The 12,085-nt window shown below is 54.2% G+C and overlaps 1 protein-coding gene across 1 annotated transcript; it reads right to left on the reverse strand.

Annotated features, from left to right (window-relative positions):
* Positions 1-517: 517 nt before the first annotated feature.
* GDF7 (growth differentiation factor 7) lies at positions 518-10,408 on the reverse strand. Its single transcript, XM_027690356.1, has 2 exons — positions 10,084-10,408; positions 518-7,651 (listed from the first exon to the last, which is right to left on the reverse strand). Exons 1-2 carry the CDS (start codon positions 10,406-10,408, stop codon positions 6,729-6,731), a joined length of 1,248 nt encoding a protein of 415 aa, XP_027546157.1. The 3' UTR covers positions 518-6,728.
* Between the last annotated feature and the right edge of the window lie 1,677 nt (positions 10,409-12,085).

Here is a 12,085-nt window from a genome sequence, read left to right on the forward strand (position 1 = left end):
AAAACCCAAAGCATGAACACCAGTACCAAAGCAGAAAAACAAGCTTACAAAATGTACGAATGGACTATTAAGTGGTGATGATAGAAAAATGAAGAGCAAAACCTGCTGAAAAACCAGTGAAAATGGGCAGGTTTTGTTTTCAGCCATTTCTGGGAATGAATCAAGTTTCGCTTTAAGATGTTTCAATACCAGATCCATGAAAATGCTCTGCTGCCCAAGTTTCCTACCCTAGTCCATTCAGCCAGAGTTAAACATGGTGCATCTGCTGGCCTGCCCATGTGCTCCTTTCCACCACCACTGACATCAGGCTCCTCTCCAACATGGAAAATTCAGGGGCTGTTTGGGTACTGCTGCCAGGAAAAGATAAAAGCAGCCACCTGGGCTACTTGTGTCTTGAGGTGCAAGGATGTAAAATATCTTTTGAGATGTAGGGTGGGCTCCGGCTCCTTGGTCAGTGGGTTACACCAGCAGGAGTTCCAAATTTTGATCATTTTTCAAAGGCCCAGAACACTGCACCTCTATGTATCTCACAACACTCTGTACTAGGAATAAAGAGCTTCAAAAAGCTGAATGCAGCTGGTTTTACCTTGAAAGACATAAACCAGTTTATGACAAAGTTGAAAGGTGTCACACACACCAGCCTGGTGGAACACCTTGCTCTTTTACCACTCATTAATTCAAAGATAAAACTCTCCCACCACCACATGAGGTCACAAGCTCCTGACCATCACAAACACCTCGTCCATGAACAGTTAGCCCCCAACTCCTCTCCTTGTTGTGTTTTCAGGGAGGATGCACTCCCACAGTGAGCATACTGCTACACTCTGCTCCTGCCACCCAGCATCTCCATTCAGGCCCCACATAGCCATAAAGGGATCCCTGATGCCAGAAGAGCTGCTCTAATTCCAGTGAGACACACGTAGTCTCTCCATCTGCTGGTCATGGTGACTTAAAAGAAGAACCACACTGCTCTCAAAGACCAGTGCTTGGTTTTGCCCACACAGGTTTTCCCACCCACTCACCTCCCAGAGTGTGATGTGAAGAGAGAAAAATTCACACCATAACTCTAGTTGCACACAGGACAGGGGACACAGCAAGCAATGTGGTGGGACCACCCAGCCAAGGTTCATGTGACAGCCCTTCTGTCTGACCATCTTTCAAACCCAGTGGTACCGCCCCATTTCAGGTGACAACCTCTCTGAAATACCCAGACTCTCATTGCTGTTGCCCCACTTAGTTTTTTTTCTCCCTGGCACATGGCCCTGCTGCTCTACCACAGACAAAAGAGAAGGCACTTGGATTTCAGAGCTCACTACATGCTTGGCAGGAAACTTTGACATTTCCCACCAGGTTTGTTCCAATAAGAGTATGAGCTGGACTGGTATTTATGACGTATCTGTCACATTAACATAGGTCATGGGGGTTTTGATGTAACTGCAAATGCTGCTATCAAGACAAGCACAAAAAGTCGAGGCTCACGGCAAAACTCCTGTTAAGTCTGGAGACCAAAGCTGTGGCACCCCATCAACACTCCAAGGTGCTCTGCTCCATTTGCCCTGCTGTGGCCCTCTGGGACCCAGATCCCCCAGGGGTCCTAAGTGATGCCTCAGCCTCTCTGTCTCTCCCTGGAGAGGCAGTGCTGCCAACAGCAGAGCTTGTGCCTGCTGTTACGTGGGGGCCAGCACAGGTGACTGTCCCTAAATACCACTTTTGGGTTTGTGGCATAAGGCTTAAAACTGTAAAAGGAGCTGCTTGTTTTGCGACAGGAGTGTGACCGATAAATCAATGCAGCATCACCCAGTGACAGCTGTGTAACCACAACCTGAGTTAAAACCCACACAGTGCAAAAACACCCAGGAGTCACTGGCACTCGAACTTGAGCAGAGGGCTCAAGGCCTGGGCTTCACTTTCAATACCTTTGCAGTCTTTTCCTTATGAGTATGCCAAGCATCAGCCAACAGGCAAAGAAAACGTGGTTCTGTCTGCCAGTGCTGACCAGAATCAACACAACTATGCCAGGGAGAAGATGCTACAAGCCTGAATCAAGCCCTTTTCCATATGAACACCCTTCTCTCTTCCAGAGGATAGTTATTTCCCTTCTATCATTGGATTTGAAATACGTTAAAAAAAAATGGGGTGTGTGGTTAGACAAAACCCCTATTTTAAGAGAATTAAAAATTAATTATTCCTTAAAAGAATAAAGGATGAAATCTGTGATTATGGGGAATTATTTCTAGGCCAGAAGCACCCCTGGTCACTAGGCAGTTAAACTAGGCATAAAGCCATTTTGCTTTTGACTATTCCTGCTGTGGAGCTCCACTGGACAGGGGGCTTCAGGACGTAGTGCAGGCAATGGCTTAAGCACAGGCTTTGGTTTTACAGAGCTCAAGGCACACACACCAGTCCTGTCCCAAGCAGGTGTGCTTCCCTGAATCACAGTCCCAGTGCTTCCAAGTTAAATGGGATTGGTCCATGTTTCCCTGCTCCTGCACGATTACATTCCAGTGTCTGAGGGGAAGGAGTCAGTTAAGCATAGATACATAGTCTTTTTCAAATGCTTAATATTTCTAGTTTCACTGTAATTATATCCTGCGGATAAAAATGGTGCCCAAGGTCAAACAAATCCTCCAGGAGAATATACACTGCATGGAAACTGTTGTGTTTTTTTTTTAACTGGAAAGGTTGTATAAATACTGCAGAATAAGAACCTATAATTATCCATTAAAATCACTCTGAGCCTACTGAATTCATATTTGTCCATGTTCAACCTCTAGTCTCATATTTATAAAGTTTACATGTGGCCAAAAATCAGCTCAGGCAAGAGGCAACTGATCAGAAATACATTTTTCCTGGACTATTTCTATGGCATTAGAGGGTGATGCTCAGCCGAGGACCAGCTTCAGAGATGAGGGCTGGACTGGGCTGCCGCCATTCTGCAGCCAGTGCCCCACTTACCTGCCTCCACAGGCAGGATTTACTGCTTCATGCCCTTTGCTGACATGTCCCTGTGTTGCTCCCCAACATGGCAGGGCTGCAACAACTCAGGTGAGGGAACCTCCCTGCCTGGAAAAGGCTTTCACACCCACCACTTCCATTGAGAGTCATAGAATCATTAAGGCTGGAAAAGACCATCAAGTCCTACTGTCAGCCCAGCACCACCACCATGTTCACCATGAAACTGTCTCCTCAAGTGCCTTATCCACACATTTTTTGAACACTTCAAGGGATGGCAACTCTACTACCTCCCTGGGCAGTCTGTTCCAATGCTTTACAACCCTTTCCATGAATTTTTTTTCCTAATATCTAATCTAAACCTCTAAACATTTGCAATGGCTCCGATGGTTGTTGCCCAAGCCTCATTCCAGCGTTTGGGTGCAATCTCCAAATCTACATGGGGATGGACAGGCAGCCCTTGCAGTTGGCATGCAGGGATCCATAAAGGGAGAAGTGGTGCTTTTGCTCTGGAAACACTCCTCTGGGAGCAATAAGCAATGCAACAGCTGAGCAGTGAGGCTGATGCACTTTCCCAGGGGGAGCAACACAGTTACCTACCAAGAGCCCCAGCCCCGCTCCCCTTCAGCCTTGCCCCACACATCCCCTTGGAGCAGCCCCTGGCTGCCTTCCATCTCCTGAGGCAAACAGAAAGAGGGTCTGACTCCATCCTTTTCCCTCCTGCTGTCCTCCAGAGGTTGTCTGCCCAGGAAGGGAACAGGTGCTCCTTTAGAAGAGCAGCTGGCACAGCAGTGTCACCAGGGGTGAGAGCACAAAGGGCCCCACTGCTGCTGGGCTCACCTCAGGGGGCTGAAGTTTGCTGTCCCACCAAACACGCCTGTTCTGGAAGAGGTACCTGCAGCCAGGAGAGCCAGGACTGATTCCCACATGGGCAAAACCATGGATGGCATCACTGCCAGCAGCGGCCTCTGCGCTCTCACCAAATCTTCTTCATTTACTGTAGTGATCCACGCTACAAAACTGCAATGACTGAGCCACTGCTCTTCCCCCCAGGACCAGCAAAGCCACGGTGGGATTCAGGACAGAGCCTCAGCAGAGCACAGTGCACAGCACACAGCACTGGGGTCGGGGTGAAGCACTGCAAGACCCAACCCATCACCCTGCTCCCCGTCAGCCACCTCCAGGCCTGAGGTGCGTGACATCTCTCTGTTCCCTGCAGTTGTGGATGAACAAAAGCCACAAGAACCGAGAGTCACTGGTATTAACACCCCCTTGGACTTGGTCCCACAGGAGCAGGTCTCAGGCCAACCTTTTGGCTGAGGCTCACAAGAGCCACCAGCCAGCGGGGGCTGTCAGGAGCTATATATATCTTGCCTGGATTTGAACTGCCCACAAACCTCCACCGCAAATATTTGCAGAAAGGAGAGGGGGTAAAAGAAACAAAAACATTAAAAAATATTGTCTCAGCAGTGAGAAAAACTATCAAACAATTGAAAAATTAGGCACTTCAAAAGCTTGGTTACTTTATAAATGGTGTGGTGTTTCCAGAGCAAGCAGCTCAGGCACTGCTGTGCCAACCTCCTTCCCAAACCATCTGTGCTAAAGCCAAAGGGCAGAGGAAAGCCACCAGCCCTCCTGACGACCCCTCCTCACCAACTAGTTGCATCTCAGCCTCCCCAGACACCAGCAAGGAGAAAACTCACCTGCATGGACCTGATTCTTCCTCTCCCCTACCAACCTCCATCTCTGAGCATCCCCCTGGGAACAGTTACATCATTAATATATATTTATATTTATGCTGAGGTAGGGAGATGGTTTTTCCTCTTGGTTACATGGATGTAAAGTCAGAGGAGCTCCATGGGAGTCAAGGGGGTTACACGAGATTTATGGGTACCACATTTGCTCTCCTGAGTTGCCACCAACCACAGCCTGAGGATGCAGAGCAATCCTCTATGGATGAGGATAGAGGGAAGCTGGGGGGTGTTAGTTCAGTGGATTTATCACCATTATCAGTGTGCACAATTTACTCCCTTCTGATGCACTATTTTCTTGTGAGGAAGCGGCTGTTGGACCTCACCAAGGCTTTTCTGATCCTTGAAATCATTTGGATCTCAGTAGAGTTCTTTGAGGTGACCCCCTCTCTGCCCCAGCCAGGCCCAGACTTCCCAGAAGAACACCCCTGCCATGGAGGACAACTCATTTTATATAGGGAAAACGCCACGTTTTTCAGCAGGGATTTATCTCCTCCAAAAGCAAACTACTGTCACTAATAAGCACTGATGTTTACACGCCAACACTCTGACCACCAGTAAAAAAACAAACCATCAAACACAAAGTCTGTGCAAATACATCTGTGGATGGTGCCAACTAAGCCATGAAGCTGGAGTGTGGTACTAAAAGCCACCGAGGTGCAGCAGAAACACTTCCCAGCATCCAAAACACACCCTGTCATGGATACGAGGTTTCTCTGATTTAAAGGCATAATTTATACTCAGCTCCTGAGTTCCTAAAATCCTGCAGCCCTTTCAGCATGGGTCAAAGCACCCCATTTTATGTAGCAGTCTCTAAGGGTGACATTCAGCCCACAGCATAGGAAAGGTCTGTTCCTGGCAGATCTGGGCTCCCTTAATGGAGTAGGGACAGGCCGGTGCTCCAAGGAGGGATGGAGCTCACTGGGAAATCGATGCCAAAGGACGATAGGGTGGAGCTAAGTGCTTTTATAGAGATTATTTGGAAAAAGAAGAACCCGAGCGAAATGGCTCTTCCCTGGGGAACTCAGGACCTTTGTTTCTCTCCAGACATGCTGAGGACGGCTGTGTGACTTGTGGGCCTGATGCCGAGTTCCCACTATGCCTTGGGAATGAGGTTTTGTGCACGAAAGGGAGGGGACCCACCAGCCAATACCTCCTGCAGGATATTAACAACAGGGCCAGCACTTAGGACTACATGGAGCAAGGGCATCCCCAGCTAACACCTCCCACGACCATTCCCATCTTTTCGACAGCACGAGCTCTACTTCAGACCTGACTCTTGCTTTAGCCTCCAGTTACAAGGACCTTCTTTTCTGCCCCCACCAGCAGACTCACAAATCTCTCCCCACTACAAGCAGGCCTGGACCAAACGATTTCAACACCCAGCAGCCACGGGTTCTCCATCCCCTGCCTTCCCCCAGGGATCCCTCGTTTTTCCACCATAAAACCTGGGATGGTGATTTGAAGGCAGACAGAAAACCTCTTTTAACTCAAATAAATGAGCATTCCCACCTCACCTCCATCCCACTGCCCCAGCCAGAAGGTGATGCTGACAAGACTCCTCTCCCGCAGCCACCACTCCGTCTGCCCCCAACCCCAGGTCATCATTCCCACCAAGACAATTTTGGCCAGACATTTTCCAAAACCTTTGGGAAAGAAAGTGTCAGCTCCACCTGGGAAAACCAAGCCCAGCAGGCAGAGCTCATAGGCAGAACAGGCATTTCCTGGGGGCTCTGCCAGTCTGTGTACCCCCCCTTCCCATGGGAAGCAGGCAAGGCACAGAGATGGCATCAGCCTCACAGCCTCAGGGGGTGTGAGCCTCACAGCCCTGGGCCAGGGTGGCCCAGGGAAGGCAAGGGACACCTGCTCTGAGCTTGGCTTTTGGAAAGGCACACACCAAAATGTGTATGTATATATATATTTTTTTTTATATATATATATATATCTATATTTATATATATAAAATGGGGCAGGGCTGCTGGGCAGGGCAGGGAGGGGTGGGGAGGAGGAGAGCTGCAGAAATTGCTACCTGCAGCCACATGTCTCCACGACCATGTCCTCGTACTGTTTGTAAACCACATTGTTCCCAGAGTCTATGTAGAGGATGCTGATGGGGCTGAGCTTGGAGGGCACACAGCAGCTTGGGGGGGTGGATTCTGGGTCCATGGAGTTCATCAGGGTCTGAATAATGGCATGGTTGGTGGGCTCCAGGTGGGAGCGCAGGGGGAAGTCGCAGACCCCCTCACAGTGATATGCCTCATAATCCAGGGGGGCGATTATCCAGTCATCCCAGCCCAGCTCCTTGAAGTTCACGTGCAGGGGCTTCCTGCTGCAGCGGGTCTTCGCCTTCTTCCCGTGGCCCCTGCCCCCAGACCGGGCAGCAATTGTGGTCCTTCTCTTCCTCCGCTTGGGATACACCTCCTGGCCAGGATCAGGGGGCTCCAGGAATGGGGGGCTGCCCAGGGCCTTGATCTTATCCCGGATCTCCTTGAAGAGATTCTCCTGCCTCTGGGTGCGGGAGAAGGCCACGAGCAGGGCTCGCTCGTGGGGCTGGGGCTGGGGCTTGCTGAACCCCAGTTGTCGGGGGGGCAGGAGCTGCCCCGACTGATCCGAGACGATCCTCAGCAGGAAGCACAGCAGCTTGCCCGAGAGAGATCTCTCCCTCCGATCTCGCAAGGCTTCCCAGACATCAAAAACCTCCCATCTGGAGGAGCCTGCGTCCAAAATGTCTGCAGCCCTGGAGTCCAGCAGTCGGGGCTCCTGACCATCCTGGCTTGGGCAGGTGGAAAGGAGGAGGTGGTGGAAGGTGCCTTCGGGGGACAGGGCCAAGCTCTGGTTTTCAGGGAGGGCACGCAGGATCCGCAGCTCTGCACCCGTCACCTCCTCTGCCTCAGGCAGGCTGGAGATGTCGAAGAGGTATCGCTGCTCGGAGGCGGACAGGGAGGCATCTGGAAGAGATAACACAGAAGGGGAAAAAAAAGGAAAAAAAAAATTAAAATCCCAGCAAGCTGAAGCCAAACTCTCATTACGGAGGTGCAAGAGACACAGAACTAACAGGGAAGATCTTGCCGTGCAGCAAGGCTCGCCGAGCCTCCCAGCAGGGCACAGCCTGTGTGTCCTGCATCCAGGAGTGTCACTCTGGCTGGAGGCATCAAAAACTAACAAGGAGAAAGTACAGAGGGAGAGACGCATCAATTGAATCAAGTGGCTTCTCGTCAGCACTCTTCCCCATGTCCCAAGGAGGCTTCTCTGCCTCCTCGTAGGTGTTCCACTGACCCCAGTTGCATCACTATTCTGTTTTGGCATGGAAGCCTCATGTGAACCTGTGTGTCACAGTCCTATCCCCAGTCAGGAGGTGGTCACCGATTTCTTCTGCCCTAAGTGTCACACACACACACACACGCAGCCCCATCCATTCCAAGTAAAAAGCTGTGAAAAATTCCATTTTCCCCTCGCAGACACACGTCTGATAGAGGCACCACTAGAGGCTGAAAGCGAGCCCAGCTTCACTTTGTCACTATTTTTGGTGGATCCAAAGCTCAAACACAGACTCGTGCAGTTTCTGACACTGATTAACTATACTCAATGTGAATTAAAAAAAAAACCAAAGGAGGTGACACTGGGGAGAAGACATAAATGAGTTCTGCGAGGGTTGTTTTTTATTTTCTCCCTCGTCAACGAGAAACCTGACCTAAGCATGCTGCAAACATCGCTGCTGTGCCCGAGCCTCTTGACCCGCTGCCGGCAGAGCCCTGCCCGACATCCCCACACCGCAGCCCCCGCCCCGCGCCGGCAGCGCCGCTGGGTGCAGTCTGCACCGCCCGCCAGGAGGGAAACAATCTTCTCCCTGTCATCTGCTGTTGCTGCTACTATTATTATTATTATTATCCTTATTATTATTATTCATTATAGTCATTATTATAATTATTATTTTAAAAGCAGATCTAACGTTCCTATGAGGAGCAGATAAGAGCAGATAAGGAGATCCCTTTGAAGAGTTCATCTGGTTTCGTTTTGCTCTGAAACTTCCCAGGACCTATCCGCAGTTTTCCCCCCGCTCTCCCAAGCCGGGCACTGCCCACCCTCCCACCGGATCATCTTCCCCGCGTCCCACCTCGCTCCCCTGACCTTGCCCCATCAGCTTTTAGCACCCCTTCCCCCCAAAGGCTGCCAGCAGGATACGGCCCGTTCTGGGTGTGAGAGGATGGGGCTTGAGGGGCTCCACACCACCAGCCGTCGCACTCCCACCTCGGGGCAGCCGGCGACAGGCACCGCGGGGAGGCTGGGGCTGGGGCTGCTTTTCAGTTTGTCTTTTAATTTTATTCGATCGGGAATTTATTATTTTTTTTTCCCCCAGCCGAGTGAACTTTGGCGGCAGTGCGCGATGTACGCGTTAAAAATATATCCTTAAATGCGTTTATGTGTTATCATCATTAGATCCGCGGATATGAAGAGGGCAAAAGAGGAGGAAGAGGGAGAAGGGGAGCGCGATGCCGAGCTCAGCCGGCGGGTCGGCGGGAGCCGCTCTGGAGTGCTCCCCGGAGCACCGCGGCTGCGCTCCCTCCCCAGCCTCGCCCGGCCCGTCGCGGGGCCCTGCGGAGCTTTTCGGGCTGCAAAGGCTCTGTCGGGCCTTCTTGCTCCCGGTCCCGGGGATGCCGCGCAGAGAAGCTGCCTCAAAACTGCGCCGCAGTCGCCGGCCCCACATCAGGTGGCGAGAGGTTCCGAGAGCCGCCGGCAGCCCCGCGCGCCCCGGCCCGGCTGGCTGCACCTCGCACCCCGTCCCCAACCTCACCCCCAGCCCCGAGCGTCATCCTTGACCGCGCAACCCCATCGCCACCCCCTACCTCACGCTCATCTCCATCGGCAATCCCTTTTTCCAGCTCCAGACACAAACCCTTTGCTGTCACTATCGTAGCCCCAGCCCTATGCTCACCCACAACCCCACTCCCAGCACCGTCCTCGTCCCTATTCCCACGTTCGGTCTCGCGCACGGCTCCATTCCCGTTAAAACAACCGGGATGCGCAGCCCCTATCCTGTGAAGCTCTATCCCGTGAGCTACCCCCAGCCCCTGCAACCACCCCGTGCTCAAACCAACGCACAACCTCGTTCCCCAACCAACGCACAACTCCATCCCAGGCACAGCCTCGCGTTTGGACCAACGCGCGAGCTCCCTCTCCGCGTTGCCACCACGTCCCCAAACTCACGCTCAAAGTGATGCGCAACCCCGCGTCCATCCCTGCTCCCACGCAGGAGCCCGATCCTCGCGCCCACGCACAGCCCCGTCTCCATTCCCAAGCCCCATCCTCATCCTAAAGCCTGTTCCCAAACCCAAGCATCCCCGACGGCGGGGTCCCGGGGGGACGCGCTCCCCGCACTCACCGCTGCGCGCCCGCTCCGCGAAGCCCGTGACGGTGTCGGCGCGGCCGCCGGGGCCGCGGCGGGCGGCCAGGCGCTGGTACAGGGCCACCATGTAGTGGTGCGGCACCACCGTGCCGTTGCGGAGAGCCCCGTCCCTCCGCGGTGGGGAGGAGAAGGGGGAGGCGGCGGCGGAGGAGGAGGAGGCGGAGGAAGGCGCGGCTGCCGAGGGTCGCTGGGGAGCGGCCGCCGACGGGCCGCGCACGGCGGCGGCCTCCAGCCCGCGACGGAGGCGGCAGGCGCCCAGCAGGCAGAGGCAGAGGGCGGCGGCGGCGGCGCGGAGGCGCATGGCGGCGGCCCGGGGCTCGGCGCGGAGCTGCTGCCGCCGCCGCTCCCCGCCCGCTTTTGAACATCGTCTTCGCCGCCGCCGTCGCCGCCGCCGCCGCCGCTCCTCGTTCGCCCGCCGCCGCCGGGGCTCCCCCTGCCGGCCGCTCGCCCCTCCCCGCCCGAGCACCGCCCGCGCCCCGGGACCCGCCCCGCCTCCCCCGGCAGGTGGGACCCCCCCGGACCCCCTCAGGGATGCCGCCCCGCCTTCCCCGGCTGGTGGGACACCCTCGGATCCCTCTCGACCCCGCCCCGCCACTGCCTGCAGGTGGGAACCCCCGGACCGTCCCCTCGGACACCGCTCTGCCTCCCCCGGCAGGTGAGAGAAACCCCGTCGACGCTCCGCCTCCGCCTGCAGGTGAGACCCCACCCCACCTCCCCGGCCCCCTCCCCGCCTTCCCAGGCAGGTGAGACCCCCGCAGGCTCCGGCCCCGTTTGGTGGGAGGCACCTGCGCCCCCGATGGGGGCACCCGCACCCCTCATTTGTCGGGGAGAGCTGCGTCCCACAGCCCCGTGCCGCGGCGTCACCCCAACCTAATTAGGGGGGATGCGGATGGGAGTTGTGTCCGACTCGTACTTTGGAAGGCGACCCTGTATTGGAGGGGGTCACCCGCCACTCTGTACTGGGGCGGGGGTCCCGGTCCCACACTGGACATGGGGCAGATCCCAGCTTTGTTTCGGACTGAGGAACCGTCACCCCACATTTCGGGCGGACTTCCCACCCCCAGACTGGCCTGCGGGGGTGATGCTGACGGCGGGGCCAGACCAGGAGCGTCGGGGGAGCCGGAGCGACTGTCCTGGGCTGCCCCGCACCTCCATCGGCCCCGGCAATTCCGCCTCGGGAGCCCGACACCGGAGCAAAACAAAGCCCCAGCCGGGCTGCGGGCTGATGTTTTCCCTCGCGCGGAGGGTTTCCTTGGTAAAATTCAGATGTTTCCTTGGGTCTCGATTAAAATAACAAAGTGGGGTATTTACTAGGATGTTATTTCAAGTCTCTTAAGTCCCTGGTTATGTCTGTTGCGATTTCTCCGCAAATACAAAAACAAGGGCTGCGATGATTTATTTGAAGGAATGTAGGTGTTTTGCCAAAACAAACACGGCTTTTTTTTTTTCCCTTTCCCCCCCCAAACAATTGCTTCTCACGAGCATTTGTCACTGCAGCCTCTCAGATTTCTTTCTGCTGTAATTTTACAGGTGCTCTGTCACAGTATCACGAGCGGGTTTCTAATGCCAACCAGCGGATTTGCTCGGTATGAACACACACACTGTGCAGAGATACAGACACAGCTCCCATGACACCACCCCAAGAAATCCGCATCCCGAGAAATCCCTGTCTCTCGCAGTGCCGGATGGCCAGGCCCAAAGCCATTTGCACACTTTGCACAGTTTGTCCAGCCTTTGCACAGCATTTGCACAGGGCCTGCACAGCCTTTACATGGAGTTTGTGTGGCTTGCACAGCATTTGCACACTCTGCACAGACCACAGGGCCTTGCACGCTGCCACGCACTCAGCAGTTAGTGACCACCAGGAACCCTAACCCAGCTGGGGCAGGATGCAGAGGAAGGGAAGGCAGAGGAAGGCTTTAGTAATTGTTATTCTTTTGTCAGTCCCTTATTAAATCCAGCTTGATGCTCTTCAGAC

The sequence above is a fragment of the Neopelma chrysocephalum genome, unplaced genomic scaffold, assembly GCF_003984885.1.
Source record: "Neopelma chrysocephalum unplaced genomic scaffold, ASM398488v2 Primary Assembly neopelma1_80b, whole genome shotgun sequence".
In the NCBI taxonomy this organism is placed as follows: domain Eukaryota; kingdom Metazoa; phylum Chordata; class Aves; order Passeriformes; family Pipridae; genus Neopelma; species Neopelma chrysocephalum.